Genomic DNA, 27,708 nt, shown 5'->3' with positions numbered 1-27,708 from the left:
TGGTGTAGGCACTAACACTATTGACGATTTACTGTAATTACTACCATCACTCGTAAGCTGTTTTTTAATAAAGTCTGAGGCATCCAATTCTATTAACGTAATTACAAGTATCAAAACAAATGTAATCAAAGGCTGTTCCAAATATGTGTTTTAGACCCATGCATCATTCATTGCTGTACCAGCATATGTGCTAAACAATATTTCTGTCAGAAAACAGAGGCAGGAAAAGATGGGTATTTCATTAAATTCTTCATACCACAAAGGGGACCAAGAGAGACATAACTAGAGGGCTACAAGTTTGAGTAAGAATTTCTCCTCAGACATAAATAGCAAGAAGCAATGAGGCACTTAATGTGTGTGTTTGTATGTGTGCAAGTACATGCATGCGTATCTTATGAGTAAGTAGGATGTTCAGAAATTTGGGGCCAGAGGCTTGACAAATCATGTACAGAATACAGAGGCAAGAAAAACTGGAGAGAAAAAGCATTATGTTAACTGCAGCACTCACCTGCATGTGAATGCCATGTCTGAGGAGATTTCTCTCAGATGTCACCGAGCTGCATTGTTGGTTATCCGTCACACAACTTGTGACAAAATGTAGTTATAGGAAGAGGCACATCCCGTACCACCAAGATCTGGGTGAGGCTTGCTAGGTAAAGCAAGCACTCCTACACATTCTGGGGCATCTGTACCATCAGCATAAGCTCAGTCCATGGTGCGGACATCAAAATTGTACCTTGCTTTTATCCCACATGGTAAAGGGACAGCCAAGCTGCCAGAGAGAGAGAGAGAGAGAGAGCTTTCCATCAATTCTGGCCCCTCTGCGACTTCCGCATTCAGACAGACAGGCAGGTACTAGCCAATCAATCAGACATCATGGTAGTAGACAAGGGCCAGAAGGCAATGATGGCGATTGATGCAGCAGTGCCAAGTGACAGCAACAGGAAGAAGGAGAAGCTGAAGAAGTACCAGGGCCTGAAGGAGGAAGTACAGAGGATATGGAAAGTAAGACCAAAATGGTCCCAGTAGTGGTAGATGTACTTGTGACTCCTAAGCTGGGAGAGGGGCTCCAACAAATCCCAAGAGCAACATCAGATCTCTCTGTCCAGAAGAGTACAATGCTAGGAACAGCTAAGATAGAACTCTCAAACTCCCAGGTCTCAGGTAGCAGACTTCAGGACTGAGGAAGGTAAGTACCACCCATAGGGCTGAGAAGGGAATTTTTAAGAAACTGTAACAAAAGTCAGACCCCCACAGACAATTTACAACATGAATTATATTAAATATTTGATTTGGTTACCATTCTTTTATAAACACTTGTTTGATTCATAATATTTGAATGTTCCTAAGTATAGTAACATTTTCTCTGGAAAAAAAAAACCTGAATAAAACATACTGTGGTTGACTAATAAGGTCTGACTTTTGGTAGCCCATTATTTGAGATTTTAATACAACCAAGGAATCGGGGGGAGGAAGGTCAAGATTCTTCTGGGAAGAGATATGAAACTGTCATTGGAAGAACATTTATATAAAATTAACCAAAATATTTTTTACTGCCTTAAACCAAGTGAAATGGTTTTGTCTGATACAGAGCATCATGTCATCGAAACCTGCTAAGCTGAGCTGCATCTGTTCAACACGTCCCTCTCCCAACACACAGAATCCATGTAAAAGGCCTAGATGAAATTATTAGAGAATAAAACTTCTCAAATGAGTACTGCCAGACTGCCTCTGCCCCACATTCACACACAGAACAGGAGAGCAGGAGATGGTAGAACTAAGCAGAAGATGCCACCACCATTTCTGTATCAGGCTGCTCAAGTTGCAAAGGACTGAGGCTTTCCATAGGCACTGCCAGGAGGTATGATACACCCCCACTGTTGACATCTGAGAGAATCAACCCATCAACCCTGAGATGAAGAGAAAACCTTCCCCTTGCGCTGTCTCGCTCTCCCGGCCCCCCTTCTTCAGGCATCCACGCAGGGTCATAGCTCATCCCGGGCTGTCCTATCAAGTGAGGACTGGAGCACGTCTGAATTCCTGGCTTCATTCCTCAACTCCTGCTGCTCCTTCATTTTCTCGGACTTGGCCCGGTCCCAATCGGTTTTGACATTCTCATTGTTCCACACCACGGAGGTCTCTGTGTCGCTGACGTAACCATCATCCCCCGTATAGTGTGTTGGATAAACCAGCAGGGGCTCCACTGAGAAGGCCAGCAAATTCCGGTTGACAAAATGCTCCATGTATTCAGTCCTGTTGAATAAGGAAATGAAAGCCAGGTCAGAAAAGTGCTTTCCGTGGATTTGGGGTTGCTACAAAACACAGGAGTTAAGAAACAAGTATAGAAAACTACAAAATAAACAAGATATTTGGGGTGGCAGTGGGGCTTGGCTGGAGGGACAAAGGGGCTGACAGGAGTCACAGCCCATATTCATTTCAAATTACAAGGGCAGTACTACCTCTATCTCCTAGTTTTTGTGTAGAATTATCACATATGAATCACCTTTCTATCTAACTATATATCGAACCAGTCAGGAAGATATTTCATAAATTGAAGAGGATGAACATCGATGTGTACCGTGCAGGTTCAATTTGTCTCTCCCTATCCACAGATTCAGATAGCGCTTACTCCTCCAGGAGTTTCTCACCAACATTTAACGTACTCTACTTGGTGCCTGGAAAGTTTGGTTTGGCTTTGCTCTGAAATTACTTAGTAATTAGGAACCTATGCTCTAGAAAAATCAGGATTTTTCCAAAAGACAAACATTAGGAGGGAGAGAAAAACTTTCTATTTTAAGAGCCATCCAATAAAAAGCCGTGAGCCCGTATGGTGTGCTATTTAAGGTACCAGGATAGAAATTGGGTGACCATGAGTTGTAGTCCTATCTTAGAACCAAAGTCAGCGGGTAATGTTGGGCTCTCAGCCCTGGGAAGGAGGCTATGGCACTTCTGAAATCTTGCCAAGAGAACTACAGGGATTTGATCAGGCAGTAGCCAGGAGTCAAGACACAAAATAAATGAATCGATAATTATGATATTCCACTTGTGTCCATTCTCAAACAGCATATTAATCAAGCCCCACCCTTGCCCCCCATCTAACCAATTCAACTTTTGGGACTATAAATTCCTTATGATAATGAGGAGAATCTGCATTTTCTAACAGGAATGGAGAGCAACATCTATCTAGGAGCTTTCTCTGATGTTTCTCAGAGTAGGCAGTGATAGTGTCAAAGTGGACCAAACCAAATCATCTGGTCTGTTTCTAAAGAGCCAAAACTGCTACTGACAATGGCTTCTATGTTGCTAAATCTCAGTATAATCCTAGGGAATTCCAGGGGGCTACACAAATAGGGCAAGGAATACTGATTGCATTGCCCATCCTGTCTTACTAGATCGGGGTGTCAGCAACCCATGGCTCTTTGGGCCCTCTGTTGTGGCTCCCTGTTGAGTGATGCCATCACTGGCTGGCCACGCCCGTCACCCTCCTCTCCCAGTCACTCCTCACCTGGCCTGAGAAAGTAAAACACAAAAAAACAGAAATGAGAGGGAGGGGGAGAGAGAGAGGGAGGGAGGGAGGGAGAGGGAGAGAGAGAGAGAGAGAGGGAGAGAGAGAGACCCATTTCCCACAGAAAACACCGGGAGCCACAAAACCTGGGTAGGCATGGTGGGGGGTGTCATGTGACTGGGTGGGAGTGATGTTGAGTTGACCACACCCACCCAGGTTTTGAGGCTCCCGGTGTTTTCTTTTCTGTGGGAAACGGGTCCAAAGTGTTTAAGGTTGCAGGCCCCTGTGCTAGATGAAAGTCATAGGAGGATATCTTTTAGTTCAATTGTAAGTACAAAACTTATGCAAGCGTCCATTAAGTTCCCGTTTTGTTTTGTTTTTGACAAAAAGGCAAGCCTTACACAGGGTGTTTGTTAAACATGACTGGAAGAAACTCATCCACTGGCAACATTTTGGAGAGGGGCTCAGCATCCAGCAGTTTCTTGGCCCCTTGGAGGGAGATGACATAACCCAGGGTCCAGTAGGAGTAGTCAGCTTCCACCAGATTGCGGATGTGGGGCACAGCTTTCTCTGGATGCTCTACCTGCATGCGCTTCCGTCCAATGTAGCTAGAGGGAAAAAGAGAGAGAGAGCAAAAAACTCAGGAAGAGTAGGCATAGCATACATGAAGTTGTTGCCTTTAAAAGAATAGATGTTACCAACAACTGAAAAGTTCCTTTTAAAAATTGTCTTGTTGATAAGCACAACAATGGCTTTAGGATTTCCCAATAATGCATCAGGGAAAAGGAGCAATCTGTTTAGAACCGAAGGTGCTCTTTCAAGAGGCCTCTTGAAAAAGCACCTTTGGGACAACCATAACTTGGATGACTGAGAACCTCCATAGACATTTAGTCTATTTAGAACTTAATTGCCTTTCATTCTATTATTCAAATTATATTTCTTGTTAATAAAATTTTTATTGCTTTTCAAGGACAATACACAAACAAACAAAACATAAAAACATAAAACATATTTTCTGAAAGTTGCTTGGTCCCAGGTTAAAACTCTTCGTACAGACACAAATTCAAAAATCATATTCATTTTAATAGAATGAAAGGGAGAAATAAAGAGAAGTTGGGATAAGATATGAAGTTAAACAAATAACGTAAATATATATATTAAATTGTGTTTGTATGGTAATGTGATAATTTGGAATTATTCTGTTTCTAAATAAGATGTTCTATTGGTTCTTTCAGAAAAGATCTTTTATGTTATTATATTCTATGCTTCGTTTGTGTATTGTTTTGTAAAAACTAATAAAATTTGTTTAAAAAAAAAAAGAACTTAATTGCCAGCCTCTCCTTTCCCTTAAAGTAGTTATTAGGTTTGAAATTAGTATGGTTTCATTCATATTTTCATTAATATCATTGCATTTACTTACACTTTATTGTTAATTTTTCACAATAGTTTTTAAATTGTTTTTATTGCTATTTGACTGTTGTAATGACAGTGTAATCATCATGTATGGTGCTACTCTGTAAAATGCCGAGAAAACGGGTTGTCAATAACCTAATTTTGTTACAATTCCAATTCATGTTCTGGGCTGCAGTCTACAAAGAGGCTGTGAAATTCAACTTACACAATCGCATATTAGGGTTCTTGCTGTTCCCATGTGTGGCTGAAACTGCTCTCAATGATTTTATGCTTTACTTCCAAATTTCAGCTGGAGCCTTTTTAGGAAAAATGCATTGCTTTGTCCCCAGTACTGTAGATTTTACAATTTAAAGTGCCTATTTTTAATCATGCTCAAGTTCAGCCACCTGCATCCGTAGTTCACCGGTTCACTCATTCATCCCGCCAATGATATAACAGATGGGTTTGTATATTTGCACAAGCAAGGAGAAAAAGAAACAATGTTCTGTGGGGAGGCAGGGAGCCCTACGGTCAAGATTTCCTAGCCAGCAGCAACCTCAGCATGCTCTGCACTCACATTAAATCCCAGTCCAGGCCCTCTTCCTCTAAGTCAAACATGAGGTTCATCATGCGCCGTTTGAAGAAGATCTCAAAGCGTAGGTCATCCTCAAACACCACCGACTTCTCCAGGCCTCTCTCAACAACCTGTCAAAGCAACCGAATGATGCTTAGCTCCTTTTCCTGAGGATTCAACGTATTTAACAGAAACATTATCACCTTGGCTTTCCCAGCAGGTTTAAACCATTTAACTGTTTTGTTTTGTTCTTGTTCTTATTTCCCAATTCAGTTCAATAAATGGGCTCGGCCCACCTCGTTCTGACGCAAAGGGTCTTCTGCAGACCCTACCTGTCAAGAAATTTCAGTTCAGGAGAAGAGCTTTTTTGACTGTCGAAAGGGCCTTAAAACCAGGCTCTGCCATTGGCTTGAAGCCCTGATGGGGGGGGGGGGGCAGCACTCAATGCTGAAAGTGATTGGTGTGGTGTAGTAACAGAGAAGATGCCATCGGCGCACTATTTGTGCTCTTGGTTTTAAAATATTTATTTAACTACTAAAGTAATTGTAATTGTTGTATTGTAAGCTACCCAGAAACATTTTGGGTAGTGAGAAGAGCAGCATATTAATTAGATCAATCGATCAATCAATCAATCAGGGTTCTGTAATCAAGTACCCTCCAGGTAGGCAAAATTGCATTTCTCATAATCCCTACTGCTGCTAGCTAGTTACAAGGCAGCATACCAACTAATGTTATTTTATTGATTGATTGATTGATTGATTATGCTGCCCATCTCCCCTACAAGGGGCCTCTAGGTAGCTTATTTATTATAAATAGATAAGCTGAAAAATCACACACTGGTTGAGCTGTATAGTATGGAAATTGGGGGACATTCAGAATAGGGGAGATTAGGGTACCCTCGCTCACTACATTCATGCATCTTGCAGTTAAAAACATTGGGGACTTCTATTTGTCACTGATGGAATAACTTGAGCTGGCCAATAGATGGCAGCCCAAACCAAGAGATGCGTTAAGATTCAGATCCAGTGAATTACTTCCTGAGTCTTCATGTATTCTTCTTGCTATTTTGGCAGACGGCGAGAAATCCCAACCACACGTTGGCTTTTCTGCCAAAAAGAGCCAACGCCCCAGCAGTGAGAGGACACCATCTGCAAAGGTTCTTTTCAGCACTTACAAGCCTGAGCCTGAAACAGCCCCTTCTTCTGTTAGCATCCCTGCCTCTTTGCTCACTGAATAGTCAACTTATGTAGAAGACAACTAGAACATACTAGATCAAAGATATTCGGTAGCTCAAATTAAATTCATCCATTTTAGGCTTGTCTATGACTATAATAAATATTTCATCTGATTAAATCCATTCACTGAAATCCTGATCCTCACCGCACAACACAAAGGGCTGAATTGTGCAAATTGTTTTTGCATCATTTATTCTATATAATTTCTTTTGCTTTGCCAGGCAATGGAACGAAGCCTGGCTCTGACTCCTCAAAGTCTGGTGGAATCCTGCACAAGACTCTCATTCTAAGGTTTCTTTTTAAGTACTCAGCAAGCATTGCTATATAGTGGCAGGCTTAATCCTCAAGTCACAGACAGTTTTTTAAATAAACAATGGAGATTTTGGGGGAATTGGATATACAGCTATCCCTAGGCCCCATAGTTCTCACTGCATGTGTGTGTGTGTTTGTCTGTTTGCAAATACACAACATACCAAATCCATCTTTTTTTTTTTTTAAAGGATAATGGTTTCTGGCTTTTACTTTGCAACATAAACATTGTTTACCTCTTTCCAAATGTTATAGTGGCTGAGGAAGCAACCCAATTCTCCCTTTGTGAGTGGACGTCCGTGGTATGGGTCCTTGTAACCTGGCAACATCTTGATGCCCATGGCATCTACTTGGCTCTTATTCATTGCCCTGAACCAAAGAGAATTTTTAAAGAGAAAAGGGGTAATTGACAGGAGAGGCGCAACCTGAGAACTGGATGCAAACCCAACATAGTTTAAATTTCCACCTCAGACACCTGCTGGCGAAACAAAAGTAATGCTTTGCAGGAAAGCAATTTTATCTAGATCAGCCTGGGAATTTTGGAAGGTGTCAAACTGGAGAAGTCCACATATCTCCAATTTCAGAAGGAGCAGAAGCTTCCAACTAGCATAGAATTCTTCAGCCAAGTAGCTGAATCTCAGTGCAAAATTCAAGATAACACAAAAACTTGTGCACTCTTACCCTACTTGAAGATCATTTGCCAACTACCATCTGCTCATGGGCTGGAGCAACAAGCTTCTGATTCTCATAATTCAGACAAAGAGAAGACATTGCTGTTCATCAAATTGGATTTGCCCCAAACTTTTTGCTCTTGATGAACTGTGGCTCTCCAAAAGGAATCTTTGGCCCAGAGGCCATCACTGACTTAGTGCTTCTAGCAACCCCAGGAAAGCATCTTCCATGGTTAAAATGCTGAACAGAGTCGTTCAGCAACTTCCACAGGGCCACCAGTTGCTCACCTACACCACAGAAAGGAAGGGGATGGTCTTCCTATCCGCTGATTGAGGCGAAAGCCAGGAAATCAGCATAGGGTTTTCAATGTAAGAAAGCTGGGAATCTCTCTCCTTGATTTGAGCTACTAGTTCTAATTGGTGCATGCTTAAAAGTTGCCTACTCCCATACAGTGATCTAAGAAACTTCAACTGCTCTGTGATTGAACTTCGGCTCCCTGTTCTATTCTGGGGACAAAGTGGGGAAAGGCCGCTTTGTGTTCTCCAGTGAGGCTTCATGCACTCACTTCCCATCCACAGCGTCAACAATTTTGCAGTCAATCTCCTGCTCGTAGAGGGTTTTCAACATCCGTTCCCGACGATCTGTCCGACGTTTGAGGTTAATCATGAAGACCTGGGGAAAACAAAAATGACAACATGGTAAACAGAACTAAGATCAAAGAACACCCGGGCAAAACTAACCATTCAGAAATAATTAGAGCAGGGGTCTCAAACTCAATTTACCTGGGGGCCACTGGAGGCAGAGTCTGGGTGAGGCTGGGCCACATAAGGGATTCCACAAAAAACGTTGTTAAAAAAAATATCCTCAAATGTTATACTTTCATATCATGGTGGGGGCCACAGGATATCGTCCTGCGGGCCGCAATTGGCCCACAGGCCGCAAGAATGAGACCTCTGAATTAGAGGGAATCCGCAGGAATAGGCTTCCTACAACTTTCAGCAACTCTGGCTGGCACTGGTAAGGGATGCTACGAGGCCATAATCACTGAAGAGTCACAGCTTTTCTCCTTCCCAATCCAGAAATCTTCCCAATGCAGCAACTTATTTGCAAGTGTTGCTTTTATGCAGAGATCCTCCCCGTTCTAGTTCTATTGTTGTTGTTGTTTACTTAGTACAGGTAGCTCGAGTTTAGCAATCACAATTAGAACCAGCAACACTCGTTAAATAAAGCAGTTGCTAAGTGAAACCGTAGCTATGTTTATGATCTTACTTAGCTTTCCTTTGTTTTGTTTTTATTGTACCCTATGACTATTATTGTACCCTATGACAATTATTGTACCCTATGACTATCATTAAGTGTTGTACCTGATGATTCTTGACTCTTGACAAATGTATCTTTTCTTTTATGTACACTGAGAGCATTTACACCAATTCCTTTATTGGCCACACTTGGCCAATAAAGAATTCTATCTATATATTCTTTAGAGATCTTGGTTGTAAGGGCAAGGATAGATCATATTGTTCATCATTACCGTGAGCAGTTAAACAAGATGATCACTAAACCAGGAGTAACTGTACTGCATCCTAAGGATGGCAGACTTATATTGGAGGCATTTTACACAAATATTTATCAACCTGAGATCTAATTATATAAATTCCAAAATATCTGAATTGGCCAATTCTAGCAAAGAAAGATGAATCAAATCCCTACTCTGCTCTGGCAACAAAGCTCAAAAACATAAAATAGCGCACACGACATAATTTTAATATTTGGGCATGGTTTGGGGAGCTAGGGTTAATAAGCAAATTAAGTTCTACTGATTTATCTATCCTAATTATTTATTTATAATTTCTATAAATGTAGCTGAATTCTTTATTTCTTACCTCATCAAATCCCATTTTATCTGGGATTTTGGGAAGCAGAGACAAGTAACGAGAAAGTTCCACGGGACGATTCTTAACTGTAGAGAAAGTCAATATAGTGAGATGCATGGTCTCTTCCAAGGAGACATTTGTTTTTAAGGAAAAGCAGCTCCTCCCAGATTCTTGGTCCCAATTTTAGGCATAAAGTAAGAAGACCAATTAAATCCTTCTCTATGAATAGCAATGAAGCCAAACAGCCCATGAGGCAAATTCAGATGAGATTATAAAAAATGGATTTCCTATTTTAAAAAAAAGATTTTTTTAAAACTTCTTGAAGCTTGGAGACTCTACCTGCTCAAGACTATAAACAGAACTTTGATGCCTACAATACAATAAATTAAATTATGTACAAATAAGCAGTGAAATTTTATAGAATGTAAAATACAAGAAACATAAAAATAATTATATTGATACATTTTTAAAAATCCTGTAAATGTGTAATCTTTTTAATTAGGACTAATCAAAATGACACAAAGGAGAGTATGTACAAGTGGGTTTTAAACCAAATGTATTCCTATTTTAACTCAACTTTATGCCAGTATTTCATTTTCTCTCACATTCTGTCCAAATTTCTCAGTCAAAATATCGCCTTAATTTCCAGTGAGTCAAAATTTCTCAGTCAAAATATTGCCTTAATTCCTAACTGAGTAGAAATTTGAACGTAGGCCTCTTCAATTTAGGAAGGCTTTTAATGCGGACTAGAAGCTTTGATGGACTATAACAAAGCTTACTTTTTCATATGAAGATATACATCACCAAAAAGGCTTCAATCTCCTTTCTTAAAGAGGGAAACCTCAAACCGGATAGAGAATTTGTCCTCAAAGGTCATTCATTATCCAATAATTTTGCACAAAATGCTTTCCTCAGACTGGAGGTTCTCCCATTTCCAAACATGCTCCTTTAGCACAGACTTTCATAATGTACATCACACAATTTTCTCTTCCTCATCTTCCTTGATTCAAACTGTTAGCACCCACTATGGTTCCCCCCTCCATATCTCCCTGTTCAGTCCCTCCCTACCATGTGAAGTTATAGTTTTATTGACACCTGCATGAATAAAAATCTATCCAATAATAAAACTGAACACTATCCCTTTGTGGAGATGTATGGACAAAACAATCAAGATGCCTTAAGAAAACCGATTCTTTTCAAATAAAAGGATTTGAATATATGCTATCCATTCACTGCATGCTAAATTATTCCACCTAAAATTAATACAGGCAGTCCCCCACTTATATCTGGTCACCTAGTGAACATTAGAAGTTACAACAGACCTTCCCAGGATTATTTATGACCTGGATTCAAAATTCCATTGGCTACCCTTCCCGGGATCCCATGATCACATTTTGGACACCTGGTAACTGGCCTGCATTGATGGCCATTTGCCGTGTCCTGCAGTCATAAGACTGGTATTTATTTACCAGTTTTTGCCAGAAACTGGCGTTTATTTCTGGTTTCTGGAAAACACACCTATTATGGACAATGGATTTGCTTAATGACCCCAGCATTTACTTTACGCCCATTACATTCGCTTAATGATCGCCACCCAAAAAAAAGGTCGTAAAATTGGTTCGGTCTCATGATGATCCATTTAATGTCCAGAATGACTTCCCCTCTAATTTCAGACTCAATCATGGTTATAAAATCAAGAACTATCTATATTGCAGTTTATTTATAAGCACAATAATAAAATAAGCCCCTACAGATTTACATACAGAGACGCTGGAACATTAAAAGCAACCTCCACTGATTGTACAACGAAGTCTATTAAACTACAGAAATGCTCGAAATAAACAAATAGGGGACTGTCCATTTATTATCTTTGTTTTCCTTGTCTTTGAAAAAAATCCCAACATCCCAGGGCTTAATTTTTTTCTCCCTGATGACCTTCCAGGTTTCACGTGCAGAAAGGCTTTGAAAGCTTCTGTGCAGCCTCACTAAGCATATCTTAGAAAACATCCTTTGAAGAGACTCCCTATCTACTGAGCGTCTCACTCAATAGGGTGACCTGTTGTGTTTAGACTTTGTGAATTCAATATAAACAGACAAAGGTGGGGGGAGGGCGATATTTGGCATACTGAAGCACCCTTTCAGTTCATAAAACAAACAAGTCATAAATGAAAGGTGATTGTCCTTTGAGCTAGCTCTTCTTCCACATTGACTTTTATTTTCTCAAGTTTGGTGGCAAATTCCTCTTTAAGGGCAGTTGAATTTTATAAAAGGATCGTTGTGGAGCCAAGGACATACAAAGAATGACTGTGAGACATCCCCACAAGGAGAATTCAACCAACTCCTTCAGACAGCCAAGATGGTGGGTTGCCTCAGAGGCCTCCCTGGCAACAGAGGACATTCCTAGGATAGATCCAAGACTGTCCAATGGCTGCCATGTTCCCTGGCCTGTAGATCTGCCAACTGGAGGTGGAGGAGGGACGGAATTGGCCCTTTACAGAAAAAGTTTGCCAAGCCCTTATCTAACCCATTGCATCATTCCACTGATAAGCAGGAGTAGAATTGTACAAAACAGGAAAAATGAAAATCTTATCAGCCATATAAGCACAAATAAACAACTCAGCTTTAATAACAACAAACCCGAACTACACCGATGCCAGATTCTTATTCCCTGATCTCAGCCCCGTGGCATTTTCTAGAACAGAGGTGGGGAACTATGGCCCCTTTATGACTTGTGGTCCATACTGGCTCAAGAATTCTGGGAGTTGAAGTCCACAAGTCATAAAAGGGTCATTGTTCCCTAGCCCTAGTTCTAGAAGAACCCAGTGGTGATATCACAGTAGGGCGGGCTGGCTATCTTGCTCTTCTCCAGATGAAAGCTTCCTAACTAACTTTGTGTTGTGGAAAGGTGATGCGTTATCAAGCATCTGATTTCCTGAACTGCAATTTTCCCCATTGGCTAAATTACTATTATACAGCACACTCACCCATGACCTCCAGCTGCACATGCATGAAGCTCTCAATTTCGTCACGCAGGGTGCCGTGAGATCGTAGAGGCACTGGGAGAAAGCCATATTCTTCTTTGTTGCACACGTACATCTGAACTTCTGAACAAATTGGGAAGGGTGGAAGAGTGAATGCACAAAAACAGATGACATGAGGCAATACAAAATCCCTATGTCCTTTCCCTTGGCAGGACTGATCAACATCAGGCTTCACCTCTATTTAATAAACTCAGGCAAATGATTTAAAATTATTCCCGCCACACACACATAAACACAAAAACCCTCACTCGGATTTAGGTGGGTAGCCATTTAAACCCAAACACAGAAGCTACCATATTTTCCCGAAAATAAGACCGGGCTTTATATTAATTTTTGCTCCAAAAGATGCATTAGGGCTTATTTTCAGGTTAGGTCTTATTTTCGGGGAAATACAATAGTTGATTAGAGAATTGAAACCCTGAAGGCTGGTATCATGGCCCTGGTGGAGACTGACTGAGGAAGAGCCAACAAGGAGTGGAAGTGTGGCTCCAGAGGTGGTGGAGGAGGCTGGGGAAGGGCAGAGGCTGGCTGAGCAGTTAGAGGAGGACCCAGGCCCATCCCCTCTCCATCCTAAGGCACGCAGGGAGGAGAGGATCAGGGTAAAACGTGGTCTACTTGGGAGAAGAGGGCCATCATCCTCTTCATGGTTTGCAGGTGTGAGGTCTGCACAAGAGTTTGGACCTGCTGTGCTAACAGACATTGGAGACAATTAGTGTTTTATTTCTAAAGAAGGTTTATCTTGGTTGGCGTTCTTTCAACGGACTGTCCCTGGTTATCTCCCTGAAGTTGGCAATTGTCTATCCTGGTCTGTCGAGGAACTTTATTCAATGCGGTTTGTTTTTGGTTTTCGCTTCGTTATCGGCTCTTTGAATGTGAACTGTGTTTCTTGCCTTTGAAATGTTATTCTGACTCCTCCACTGTGAACAATTAAACAGTGAAGCCAAGTTGAAGGCATTAAAGTACTTTTAGTTACGTTTTGGATTTTGTTATATTTCTGAGATACTCTGGGTCATCACAGCTGGACATAAGGCCCCACTTTGCAGGAGGTCATCATGCAAGAGCACTAAGGGAAGAAAACCAGCTTGAAAACCTGTTTGTTTGGGGACCTTTAGCGTGGTGTAGAGAGAACCCCACTGGCACCAAGGTGTGAAGATTATATAGTCTTTAAGATTTTTTTAAAAATTGCATTTGCAGATTCCCAATCAGCTTGGATTGATATATATATTTTTAGAGGCTGTCCTAAGCTGAACTGAGTCAGGCAGCAGATTTAAGTTTAACCATGCTGTTCTTAACTAACCATTCTTTACCCTTCTTCTTGTCACTCACATACTATTACTATCCAGCTAAAGGCAAAAGGGTAACTGAGAAAAACAAAAGTGCGTTTGGTGACTGCACTTCCTTTCTCTTACAGCAGGGGTGTCAAACTCAAGGCCTGGGAGACAGAGACGGCCTACGGGGTGCTTAGATCTGGCCCGCAGGGCCATCCTGGAAATAGCAAAGGACTGGCCCGCAGTGCCTCTGCAATGAAAATGGAGCTCATGAGGGCCGTTTGTGCCCCCCTCCTGCTCCATTTTCGCTGGCGGAGGGTTGAAGGAGGCTGTCCCAGCCAAAAACGGAGCTCAGGAGCCTGTTTTTATTGGCAGAGCGATCGGGCCATCACAGGCTTCCCCCCCCCCCGACACAAGTGACATCATGCTGGTCATGCCTACCCTGGCCACGCCTCCCACCAAGGTCAAACACAATCCTGATGCGGCCCTCAATGAAATTGAATTTGACACCCTTGTCTTAGAAGGAGATCTGCAAGGTTTTAGATTCCAAAGCAAGACAAATTAAAGCCATCGCTTGCCAGAATCCTACTGTTTACAAGTGGGAGAGAATAACCCAAAACTGCTGAACCATCTCTCCTATGACAGCCTTCCCCAAGCTGAAGGAGGTTGAGAGTTCTAAAAGCACCCCCAAGAGAATCGGGGAAGACTGACCAGTTGGAAATGGAACAGGATTGAGGCTGAGAAGCCAACTCAGCTTGGGATAGGCTGACAATCACACGCAAAAAGCTCTGTAAGGCAGCCCTCCCGAATCACTGTTTGTTGTCCTAACAAACAATGTCTCTGGCTTAGTTCCTGAAAAAGGGGAGACGCTTGTTCAGTAGATTGACCAACAGGGACAATGATGTCCTCTTGACCAAGGAAAGGCAGCATTTTGCTCACCTGCCTCTCTGCAGGCAAAGGCAAAGACAATGATATCATCAAAAGCCCAGGTGTAATCTGGGTGGGGAGGGTAGAAAACGAGGTTTTGCGAGGCCTCTTTCTGTAGGTTGATGAGGAAGGTAGAGTGCACCATGGGTACAGCAAAGCAACCACGGCGATCCCGCTTCCGGATGGGGATGTAAGCAGGGGTGCGCTTATAATAGCCCTAAGAGAAGAAGGAGAATTCCAGGTGAGCTTTGCTGCAAAGAGACACATATGGGGACCCTAGCCTAGGACAACTAAACAACTCTTGTAACAGCGGCAACTGGGAACGAAATGCAAAGCCTCGTCATAAATGTAAATAAATAATATTTTAACACTATAGTCTTAAGAATACGTAATCTAGCACATCTGCCAGCAGAGGCAGAATCAACAGGCCAAGTGAGGCTAGGGCAGAGGTCCCCAAACTTGGCAACTTTAAGACTTGTGGACTTCAACTCCCAGAACCCCTGAGCTAGGGGATGACAATCCTCAAAGACCATCTGGTTAACTATCATTTCTAAGCATCTCACAACCCAGGGCTGTATCAGGAAAAGGAGAATCTGCTGTGATTCCTGATTTCATTCTGGAATGGCCTACTGACCTTGAGGCATCACTGAGGTTTATGTGAGCAAGGATGGTGGGGTTTATCTGGTACCAATTATCTGCAATTTACTTTGCAATGAGGCACCACAATCAATCCTGCAAGGACCCCTAGTATGAGAAATTGCCCTTGTTTAGTGGTTTTACATGCTTGTAGCTGACATGGAGAGTTCAGAACAGGTTAGGGCTGTTAGGGCCTGTTGCCAATTCTGCTTCCTAGCATGCTCCCTGTTAGATGGGCTGTTATTCTCTTGAGTAGCAGTGGAGTTCTTAGGACAAGTGTTGTCAACTAAAAAGATACTCCTTTGGTCTATTTAACTGCCCAAAAAAGGGAGTGGGGGAAAACAAGGCATTCTTGAAATGCCTAGATAATCAACTCAGCAGCCCAAAGTTGTCAGAGCATAAGAAGGTTATTGGAGAGCATGATGGATGACTCTTGGAGATGGATGTGTCCCATTAGAGAAATCACATCCAGGGGGTGGGGGGAAGAGCAGGGTCAAGGGGGAAATGTATGGTGTAATTTAATACAGGCTGCACCCAGCCATGCACCAACATGGCAATTTCTAATAAATCAATTTACTTTTTCTGAGATGCGGCTAGAGACTTTTGCTTTGAATGAGGGGGATTTGTTGGAGCCCTGATAAGAGTCTTCAAACTTGGCAAGTTTAAGACTTGTGTACTTCAACTCCCAGAATTCCTGAGCTAACATGACTGGAGGAGGAATTCTGGGAGTTGAAGTCCACAATCTTAAAGTTATCAAGTTTGAAGACCCCTGCCTTAAGACTTACTGGAACTGGTGGAGTCGGACATTCGTGGATGGTAGATCTATCAAGGAGAATTAATCTTGAAAATTCACTGTTATCTCCAGACTGGGGGCAGCATGCATTCATACACCATGTGCGGGGGAACTGCAGCAAAATAATGCTGTGACTCCATGTCTGGCTTGGAATAGCTCAGAGGTATTTGACTAGCCACTAGGAGAAACAAAATACTGGATCAAGAGGACCCAGCAAAACTTCTCTTGTGTTTCTATCCAAGGGTCATCCTGAGGAATCCCTGGTGGTCATGGAAGCCACAGGTGATCCCAAATGGGTAACTGGAGGCAAACTCTAATCAGTGGACATTGGCTTGACCTTGTATTTTGTTGGAAAAAAGGAGAACTCAATCTGGTCGAGGTGGGAGCAGAAGGACTCCTCCTGCCATGACCAGGGCCTGATTAGGTCTACACTGCCATCATTGGCTGTGGCCTCAGCTGCCAGGGGAAAAGGCCTAGAATTCGGTCACAGCTTCTGAATCTGCATACCTGTGAAGTCATCCCACACCAGAAGTTTGAATAGGCTGCTCGTGAGTCCAGCATTGGTGCCACAATAGTCTTGTTCTCGGCTATCAAAAGGCCCAGAGTGTCGGGGTTTGTTAATAGATTGTCTGCATCCACAAACTGCATAATGGAGCATTAAAAAAGAAAGCAAAGTGAATTCTACATCAGCCATTCCTACTGACGATTACGAGTTTCTGTAACGACTGGTCAGTATGCAATCTTAACGGATCAAACACAGATCAAGTGAGTGATTAAGATATTGGTCTAAGAGCAGAGAGATCCAGGTGAAGTCCATCCTTTGTCACCATGTGTTAAAACACATGCCGAACTGGTCTTGAACCATAATAAAGATACTACTGCTATTACTACTACTGTTAAATTCCTGTGGACTAGTCTCAGACCAAGCTACCTGATGCATAGGCATTAACCGGTATGGAAAGAAAAGGGTTACAAATGCACAGAAGAATCTCTCTCTTCAAATGTGGAGTAACAGAAATACATGATTATGTTGCAGTTCAATTGTAGGGGGATACCCTGCACAGCCTGTTCATAAATCTCAGACAATGAAAAATCATTCAAGGATGATGCGATGTAACCAGAGCCCTGGGCCTGCTTCCAGAAGCTCAGTGGCAATGTGCACAATGGGAGTTCTGTCCAAATAAACCTGCCAGTGTGAATTCTACACAAAAAGAACCTCAAAGAAACCTGCCAGCTGATCCAGATACAATTACTGTAGGTACTACTGCTTTTCATGCATTGGCAGAGAAAACATACTCTGTATTTAGCCTCAGTGAGAAAGATCCATGTATACAAGTTATCCACTGCCAACAATTCTGGGCTGGAGACCAAGTCTTCATTCCAGAACGGAAGTATCAGTCATGACCAGCCAAGAAGCAGGCCCCATCAAGGCCAGCTGTTCTACTGGCTCCCCCCTATACCCTGAAATTTCAGGGCAGCTGCTCTTGTTGGGAAAGACAACACAGAAAAGGAATGGGAGGCGGGAGGAGTGGGGCGGGGAGAACACACAATGGACGAGCTGAGGAACTTCAATTGCATTCACAGACCATGAAGTGTCAGACCCAGCCAGCTTCAGAAGATAATATTCAAACCAAAGGAAAAACAATCAGCCTTCAGCCCTGAGTGATATTAAATTCTGTATGTTGTGAAAGTTAATACCGCGCAGTACAATGCACTTGTCATATTCTACATCTGATAAGTTTCCTTTTGGATGGATTTGATGGTATTTCGGAAAGCATCAAATGGGCAAAAGGAATGAAGTTGTAAAAAGCACTATGAACACACTATGACTAATGAACATGAAAAACAGATAACAGTTTTTTAATTTCATTCCTGTCTTCTACCCTCAAGCATTTTCTAACTCCTTCACTCACTTTTTTTTCCTGCATGGCAAAAAACAAAACAAAACGAAGAACATCCTGGTGATACTTGAGCAACTCACCTGGATGAATTTGGCTTTCCGGCCAGTTAAAGAAAACAGGTAAAATATAATACAAAATAGAAGACTGGTTTCAAAAATATCCACTGCGTTCCAAGCAAATATATGTAGTCCTCTCCAGAGCCAAGATCTAGAATTGGTTAGGAAAACTAGTGTCCTTCGACTATTTTGGATGATAATTCTTATAGTCCCCTACCCTATTTGCAACTACTAAGAGCTAATAGCTAAGTCCAAAATAACTACTAAGAGCTAAGTCCAAAATAACTGCAGGCTACCAGTTCCTTCCCACCAACTTAACCAGAAATACACGATGCAATCGACTGAGTACCCAACTCCTAACAAATCTCTTTCTCAGTTGCCATATCTTCTGTTCTTTAACTAGGGTCACATAAAAGGGGCTCCTATTTAAACTGGAAGCAAAGAAGTATGTGAATGCATATGTGCAACACACACACACATACAGTCGTATTGCTGAGAATTGCAAATTGGCAAGCATCATCATGGGAAGCCGACCTAGGAGGGACTTGACAAAATCTTTGCCTCTGACAAAGTCCACGTGCAAAAAGCAACAAAATGCACCCTTGCGCCAGAAATATTATTTGAACCTTACACAAAATGAAACAGCTACACCCCACCTCTCCCCCCAGATCAGAATCAAGGGCTGGGTTTACACGCTGAGCCCAAATTAGGATTCTTTGGGGCTCAGTGAGTTATGCCAGCCCAATCTTATTGACCTGATGCATATTTACTTAGAGCTTAATATTTGACAAACAGTGGGCAGAATCTAAGCAGATAACGTAACGGAGTGAACTGGTAAAGTTTATGCATTTTTTTAAAAATAAATTTTATTAATTTTACAATTAAAAACAGATCTACAATACATACACAAAAAAACAAGGCCTTGACAAGGCCAAGAAAAGAAAGAAAGAGAGAGATGTAAAAAGGAAGAAAAAGGGAAGAAAAAAGAAAGAGAAATGAAAAAGAAGCATTTAAAAAAACAATATCCTTTTTGACAGTCTGTAAGATCTATTCTTCTTAAGTTGTAACATATACGCATATCTTATCGGTATCTATACTTAAATTACCCTCAACTAAGTTTCTCTTATAAACAGTCTATCTTTGAATTAACCAGCTATACCAGGGGTTCCAATTATTGTAATATATTGAGGACTCTTTGTTTTTTAAGGCTAGAGTTAATTAGAAATTAACTCTATGCGTTATTTTAAAAGTGGGGAGGTCCCAGTGCCAGATAGGGACAGTCTGGAGCCTCTCAGCAATCACCTAGCTGAGCAGAGGCTCAAATACAGGATTATAGAAACCCCAAGACTACAACACAATTTATGCTAATGATCCCAGAAAGACAATAATCCAATCCGAGCAATGCACTCAGTCCTCCCACTAAGCTTCCTTTCTGAACTTTCCTTACCAGGATGTAGTCAGCCCAAATGTCTCGGGCAGACTGCAAAGCTGCTTGCCGGAGCTTCATGACATAGTCATAGCGTGAATTGGACCAGTCCTTGGGGCCTTCTTCATCTGAGTAGAACCTGCAAGGAACAATAAAGTTTGGGCCTTTATAAAAAATAATTATCTACCCCAGGACACATGTGCAAAGTAGGATTCATAACCAGTAATACGTTCTGATGTGTTTCTAGGCAGAGTTCACCCTCTGACTCATATGTTAAACTGGGGCTATTTCTCATTCAATATTGTTCCTAGTTTTTGTGTGAAAAATCACAGAAATTAACCTCTGTTCAGAATTATTCCAATTCATAAAGTGCATAGAAGAAGCCAGAAGAAAAAAAAATCCCAAAACCAATATTTGAAAAGGAGTTATTGGGCTTCAAAATCCCTCAACTGGAATATCCCAAAGTTTGATTTCAGTCTTAAACAATTTGCAGTACCAAATGAACAATAGCTTATTCCAGTCTTCCAGGACATGTACACTCCCCGTTTGCTGAATTCAACACTGCCTTTTCTCTAACGCTATATAATTACTGATTCATTTGGAGTTTTTTCTCCTTCTTCCTTTTCCAAGCTTCTATTTTTCTTTTGTTCCTCCTGGGTCTTTTACTTACAGAAATTCTTCAGTAAACCTTTTCTACCTCATATAGTTTAATGGCCGTGATGTTCTGAATGATACAATTGTAATCTAATAAATTTGGAAGGCATTGGATTCAGGGAGGTTGGTGGAAACTTTTATCTCTTTTTTTTAAAAAGACCACCACAACAAAACAAGCACAAAAAACTGTATCAGAGAAACAAAACCAGTAACAATAAAGCTAAATTCATCAGAGGAAACTACAGCTAGTTCTTGACTAACTATCACAGTTGGGATCAAATTTCTGCTCCTAAGTCATTAGGGTCATAAGCCAAGGCATTCACGTGACTTAGACCCAGTTGTTTTGTGATGGTTGCTAAGTGAATCACTGCAGTCACAAGTAAATCCATGGTCATTAAGTGAATGTGATCATGTGACCCCCAATTGGTATGGAGGTTTTCTGCCAGAAACTGGCAAAAAAAGGGCTAAAAACTGGCAAGATACATTGCAAACTATGATTTCATAACCACAGGTCATTGCAACAATTGTAAAGTTGAGCCAACTGCCAAGCATCCTAATGAAGTCATGTGATTGCAGGGGGTGTATGTGGGGGGGACGGGGACATTTTACACCCCACAGCTCATAAAGCCAGTAAAGCATTCTTCTGGATCAGAGGTCCCCGAACCTGGCAACTTTAAGACTTGTGGGCTTCAACTCCCAGCTTTGCTGGCTGAGGAATTCTGAGAGTTGAAGCCCACAAGTCTTAAAGTTGCCAAGTTTGGAGACCTCTGTTCTGGATCATTGTAATCTCCAACAGTCATTAAGTGACTGGTTGTAAGTCAAGGACTACCTGTAACTCCAAAGGACCACCTAAATAAAAGATTCAAGAGCCAGTCGCAGATTAAGTAGAACAGAGGCCTCAAGAAACCACATGGGAGATTATTCTATCTATTTAAAAGTCCCTTCTTACTACCCAAATCTCATTTGGCAGATGAAAGGGCATCGAGGAAGCGGAATTCCTGCAAGTGAAGCAGTTGATGAATATGGATGCACATGGAAGATGTACATTTAATTTTATAAAACTTTTGTGTATTTTTTAAGTTATGCTTTTAGCTCTTACGGCTGTCTATTCACTTTAAAAAAAAACTAGTAACAACATCTGCTGAAATCTGAGAAATTAAAAGAATAATTTAAGGACAATTTGGAATGGCAAATTTGACAGTTAAAATACATTAAGCAAAAGAAAACAAATTCCAGGTATGTGTACAAAAAGAAATGGCCAGGATACATACAAGTCACTTAATGTTATCTTTACAATGGCTTTTTGTGGTGAATTACTTGGCATTCGAATTTATGTATGCACTTCAGTGCAAAGAGCCTTTCTCAAATAGTCCCGTGGGATTTGCCCACTCTCTTCAGTTCATTCATAGCCACAGCACAATGGTTTTTGGAAGGGCAGGGCTACCAGCAATCTCTGGTTTATAATCTTGTATTCCTTGTCCACAGGTTCCCTCAGTACTACTACTAATAATAAATAATAATAATAATAAAGCTACTAATCCCAGTCGGACTGATTTAAGCAATGTTGCCATTTCTCTTTTTTCAGGTTATCCGATTCCAACGAGGCTATCGAAACTCTAAACGCACTGGCAGTTATTTCAGTTTCTCCTTCAGAACTGGTTCCATTTTGAACTCCGCCTTCCATTTCCTTTCTGCCTTCCTTGCCTGCTTAAGAGGTCAGCTCCTGTGCCCTCCACCCCCCAAGCTCACCTGGGATGATCCATGGGCCGCCACTCCACTGAGTGATACATGCTCTGAACGTTCATGAGCCATTCCCGAAGCACTGCAGTTGTGTTGTCTATGTTGTGATCCGTTGCCACCCTAAGGAAAGAGGTTTTGGAAGAGGAAATGCCATCCTGCACCGAACAATTTTGCAACTTAGATCAACTGTCAAGGAGAAGCCTTTATTTATTCTCTCTCTCCCCCACCCAATCTCCATGAGGGTCAGAGTTAATATCTGGTTTCTGTTATGCATCGGATGTAGTTTGGAGGGCATGCCGAACACTTCAGCTTTGAAAAAGAGAATGTGCTTTGGGAATACGGGCGGGAGCGCCTGTAGCATCCGTTGGCAACGCTTCTCTGAGATCATGTAGCATCTGCAAAGGTCAGCCATGCAGTCCCAAGAAAAGATGTACAGAGTCCTCGACTTACAACCACAGTGAAGCCCAAAATTTATGCTGCTAAGTGAAACATTTGTCAAGTGAGTTTTTGCCCCGCTTTATGACTTTTCTTGCTACAGTTAAGTGAATCGCCGCAATTAAGTTAGCAAGACCGTTGTTAAGTGAATCTGCCTTCCCCAGTGACTTTGCTTGTTAGAAAGTCGCAAAAGGTGATCACAAGACCCCCTGTTCTGACCCAAACCCTTTTCCAAGAAAACAAACAATAATCAAAGAGAACAGAAACCTTTTAATGAGTTTTACGAATCCCGGTTAAAAGGCTGCTGCAAACGAATTAACTTTGATAAGCACAAATCTCGGCAAAACTGTGAGACACTGCCAAGAATCACAGATAAGAAATATTTCACAACACAAGAGTCTTCAAATTACCAACTTCAGCTACTGTAATATCCATGAGGCTGAGTTTCAAAACGTCTTTGCTTCCTGCAAAGAACATTCACTTCACAGCTGGCTTTTATCTTCTTGAAGGAGGGGCCATTACCTTGCAGCCTTACTCCCTAGTCCCCTGTGCTGCTGCAGCTGCTCTTTTCTGCGAGGAGCCCTGCGCGCATACGCACTTGGCACAGGCTCCTTGGGAACCTCCTCATCGCTGCTGCCAGCCCCCACAATCTCTGAAGGACTCCCTAATGGTCCTGGCCCCTCATCTAAGTAGTCACTCTCCTCAGCCATCTGCACCTGCTGCCGGCTAACCACAACACCCCCCTGGACACTGCAACCGTCATAAATATGAGCAAGGCATCCCAATTTTGATCACATGATCAAAGGGATGCTGCAATGGTCATTAAGTCTGAAAAATGGTCAGAAGATACTTTTTTCAGTGATGATGTTAACTTTGAATGGTCACTAAATGAACTGTTGTAAATCGAGGCTACCTGTACAGGAAATACAGACAGCCATGGTCTGATCAGAAAGATAGGAGATATGATAAGGGCAGGAATGAGGTTCATGCTACTCTTTAAAGCTACTCCTGGAGACTAGATGAGTCTCTTTAGGGAACTAGGCCTTTCTTGCAGGCTTATTTTTAAGCCTTTCAAATCAGCCACCACCCCATGGCTGAACAAACTTTGAAGAAAATGCATTTCTATCTATCTTTACTGTCACACCTTAGACACGCGGGGTCCTTGGTGCTCTCTGAGCTTCCTTCTTTTCTGGCAGACGTTTCATCACCCAAACTACGTAAACATCATCAGTGGTAGCTCATCAACCCTGAGCTACAAACATTCTCCTTTATTAGTACCAGACAAGGAATAATGGATGGAAACTGATCAAGGAGAGATTCAACCTAGAAATAAGGGGACATTTTTCTGACAGTGAGAGCAATCAACCAATTTCAGAAGTTGTGGGAGATTCATCACGGGAAGCTTTCAAGAACAGACTGGACTGCCATCTGTCAGAAATGATATAGGGTCTCCTGCTTGGAGGGGGGGTTGGACTAGATCAGCGGCCGCCAACCGGTGGGCTGCAGCCCACTGGTGGGCCCTGAGAAAATGTTGGTAGGCCGCAGAGAAATCTCACCCCAGAGCACCCCCCCAAAGCAATTAATCCAGGCTGTGCAGAAACACAAGGCTGTGCAGCCCACATGGCCCACGGGAACCCTCCCCGCCCACTCACTCCTTACCCGGCAAACTTGCCTGCTAAATTGCTATTTTCCCTTTTTCCGATCATCATCTGTTCTGCTGTGCCTGGAGATTTAGATTAGCTAGGAAGCAGGAAATGGTTGGATTTCTTGCTTTCTAGCTAGTCTTTAGATCTTTGGCTCTGCTTTTAAGCACAGCCGAACCTCCTTTAGGACTGAAGGTTCTATTATTCAGTGCAGAGGCAAGCAAATTTGAGAGACTGAGCTAGCCGATGGCAGATAGATCACTGAATGATTCTGTGAGCAACTCAATCTGCCCTGCTTTGCCTGATTTTGGGTAAAAGTTGTTCTTTTTTTTATAAAAAAATTCAATATTTACATACATGGTGTGTTGTGAGTTACTTTGCAAGCAAATTTTATGTGACAGACTGAGCTAGCCAATGGCAGATAGATAGATCTCTGAATGAATCTGTGATTCTGTGAGCAACTCAATCTGCCTGCTTTGCCTGATCTTGGGTAAAAGTTGATCCTTTATAAAAAATTCAATATTTATATAAATATTTATAATATTTACATACAAGCCATGCTCAGCCAGTCACATGACCAACAAGCCACACCCACAAATTGGGCCACGCCCACAGAATCAGTTAGTGGTCCCTGAGATTTAAAATTATGAGTTTGGTGGTCCTTGAGGTCCAAAAGGTTGGAGAACCCTGGACTAGATGATCTACAAGATCCCTTCCAACTCTGTTATTCTGTTATACCTTGGACATGCCTTCCTGAGAGAGGCCGGCTTCAAAAAGGCAACTCTAGAGGATCTACTGATGTCAAACTAGTGCTAGGATCTTGCCAGCCAGCAAATCTTTCTGGCCCCCAAGTGGATCGCCGCGATCCAAGGGAAGAGAGAGAGCTGAAAAGGCTACACGTGAAAGGTAACGTCATCGGCAACCTCGGGAAAATTCCAGGCTCGGGTGGAAGCCGCCATCCCCACCCACCCGCCTCCTTCTTCCCCCACCAAAGTGCAGCCTTCTGGCGCCGAGGCATTGGGCGAGCGGCGAGCGCAGGGTCTGCCCGCCAGCCACTCACCAGAGCGCGATGCGGTCCTTGGGATAGCTGAGCCTCTCCAGGCAGCCCAGCGTCGCCGGCAGCGAGTGAGCCGCGTTGCGGGCGAGCAGGGCCAGCAGGACCCGCGGAGGCCGCATCGGGGATTCGGGCACCCAGCGCTCCTCCGGGAAGTAAGCGCCAGACCGGCGGGCGCTCCATGTCGCCAGCGCCAGGAGACAGAAGCAGAGCCACCTGGGCTTCATAGCCGCCGCCGCCGCCGCTCCCTCGCCTACCCTCTCGACAGGAAACACGACCTTAAAGGGGCAGAAGAGAAACTCCTCCCAATCCTGCCCTCCGACAGAAACGTGGAAGGAAAGGAAAGGCTTTGCAGAGGGCGGTGGGCAGTTCCTTTGAGGAGGAGTTTTGTTCGCCCCGAAGCGGTTCTCCAGCTTTCTCCTCTCTTCTTTGGCTCCTTTCCTCAAAGTCAACCGGGCAAACTTTTTTTGAGGCTTTTTTGGCTGCAAAAGCCACGCTGGCGGGAAGGAAGGAAGTCTCAAGACTAATTTGCCCTTGTTGGACCTGCCTTGTATGAGTTTTAAAAGAGGTCCCCTTTAAAACCACTCAAGTTAGTGGCTTTCAGCATGTCTTGGTCTTGTGAATTCCATTTTTCAGTCACGTGTTATGTGAAGTTCTTCAGTTCAAAATCTCCTTTCAATCAGCTTCTACTGGATGGCTGTGACCTTAGTGTTTAGAGAGATGGAAAGAAATTTAAATTTTCTTACTGTCCACATTTTTTCTCTCCATGTCGTACAAAGTTTTGCACACTTGGCAATGTTTTTCCCACAGTCACTTGTTTTCTGAGCTTGAGTGTTCCAAATGTTCAAACTTCTTCTCATAAAGAAAGTTCATGAGCCCCTGATTTTGCCTCCATGATGAATCCTGACATTGTGTTCAAAACAGGCCTCTAGAGATTCTAGAAGCTATTACTAAAATAAAGCATGGCTTAAAACATCTTGTAAAGTCTGTTTCTAGGTCCTTCTCAAATCAGAACATTTAGGGAGCTTCAGAAGAATTCAGATTGAAAGTTGGTCCCTTTCAGAGGAGTGCCACTTCAATCTGAATATCTCTTTGAATCCGCCTGATTTGATTCAGCATCAGGTTCAATACTATCTTCTCTGATTGGTGAAAACTCTACATTTCAGGAAGCAAATGGGTTTTTTTTTCATCGTCATCAACCCCTTTGGCTGGAAATGTATTTATTTATTCAATTTCTATAGCTACCCACCTCGATTCAATTGACTCTGGAATTGCCAAAAATAAATCTGGGATCCAGTGCGTATAAAGATAGGCTCCATCACTGTGATGATGCATTAATTCACAATTAATATATCTTTGTACATATTGGACTGGTTAATATAGGATATTTAACTACTCTACAGATGATCCCCAACTCCAAGAATTATTTGAATTCAAACATTGTTTGAATTGTTTGAATATAAACATGCTAATAGATTTTGCATCCAAGTCCAGAATCTAGAGAAATATTCCATTGCTCTAAAATTTTGATGCCAATAATCTTTTAAAAAACAAACAAAAAAATACAGGATGATTTATTTGAAACTGACTCTCTGCAAATGTGGACCTTGGGTTTTGGAGCATTTAAGATTTCTTCTTGCTTATAAAATATTTTAATTAAACATTTTTCCATTTTCCACAACATCTGTATTGTTAGGAACTGTCAGCTAGACATTTTCAGCCTCTTGATTCATTTCTTGGAATCATTTGGTGGCAGAAACTGCAGCTGCAACCAGCATCCCATAATAAACCCAACCTGTTAATCAGCAAAGCCATTGAATCAGATGTTATGAGCAAAACAAAATCATAGTTGATCCATTTGAACATCTGGAGTTGCATCAAAACAAATGTGTGTTCCAAGCTCACTTTCTTCCAGGACATTCATAACAATTTCCTTATTCAACTCCTAGAACCACAACTTCCTAGTTAATACACATCAAAAGGCTATTCTATCCAGTGTCCGTTTTTTTACAGTTTAAAACTCAAAAAGTATTTTGAGGCGTAGCAAACTATTTATCTTCAGTTAATTATCTTCTGTAAAAAGTTTGCTCGGAAGGAAATGACATTCTTAATACTTTGTCCTGTCTGTGTTTAATTAAAAGTAAATATTAGACAATTTAAAGTTGCTTTGTTGTAAGCTGAACACGACCTGTATATGCACTGCGTGGAACATAGATACATCCTGTGGAAACATGGGACCTTACTTTAGCCATGCTTGACAAATCAAAGCTGATTGTCAGGAAAGATTTCAGTGTCCTGAACAATGTAATGTAATAGAGGAGACAATCCCTGCCTTTCTCCTGTTCCAGATATATTGGATTACAGCTTGCAGAAATTGGCATTATTTGAGTAAGAACAAACTTACACAAATCGCACTATTTTGTGTGATGATACAAACAATATAATTTCTGTCATTGGAGCAAAGGTGTAAGTCACAACAGATATGCTTGTCCCTTGAAGTGTCTATGACACTGAGGTACAGTAATCCATGGTTTCAATGTACTCGAGCGAATAATGTAGTTTGACTGCAAATT

General features: G+C 42.0%; 1 protein-coding gene across 1 annotated transcript; it reads right to left on the bottom strand.

The window, feature by feature from the left end:
* Nucleotides 1-46: 46 nt before the first annotated feature.
* COLGALT1 (collagen beta(1-O)galactosyltransferase 1) lies at nucleotides 47-25,416 on the bottom strand. Its single transcript, XM_026673814.2, has 12 exons — nucleotides 25,142-25,416; nucleotides 22,013-22,123; nucleotides 19,631-19,748; nucleotides 16,734-16,868; nucleotides 14,810-15,014; nucleotides 12,546-12,665; nucleotides 9,571-9,647; nucleotides 8,253-8,359; nucleotides 7,252-7,384; nucleotides 5,475-5,602; nucleotides 3,907-4,113; nucleotides 47-2,253 (listed from the first exon to the last, which is right to left on the bottom strand). Exons 1-12 carry the CDS (start codon nucleotides 25,360-25,362, stop codon nucleotides 1,986-1,988), a joined length of 1,830 nt encoding a protein of 609 aa, XP_026529599.2. The 5' UTR covers nucleotides 25,363-25,416; the 3' UTR covers nucleotides 47-1,985.
* Between the last annotated feature and the right edge of the window lie 2,292 nt (nucleotides 25,417-27,708).

The sequence above is a fragment of the Notechis scutatus genome, chromosome 2, assembly GCF_049901735.1.
Source record: "Notechis scutatus isolate UNSWTSFEM ecotype Mainland chromosome 2, rNotScu1.2, whole genome shotgun sequence".
NCBI lineage: Eukaryota > Metazoa > Chordata > Lepidosauria > Squamata > Elapidae > Notechis > Notechis scutatus.
This window is presented reverse-complemented; position numbering and strand designations above follow the sequence as displayed.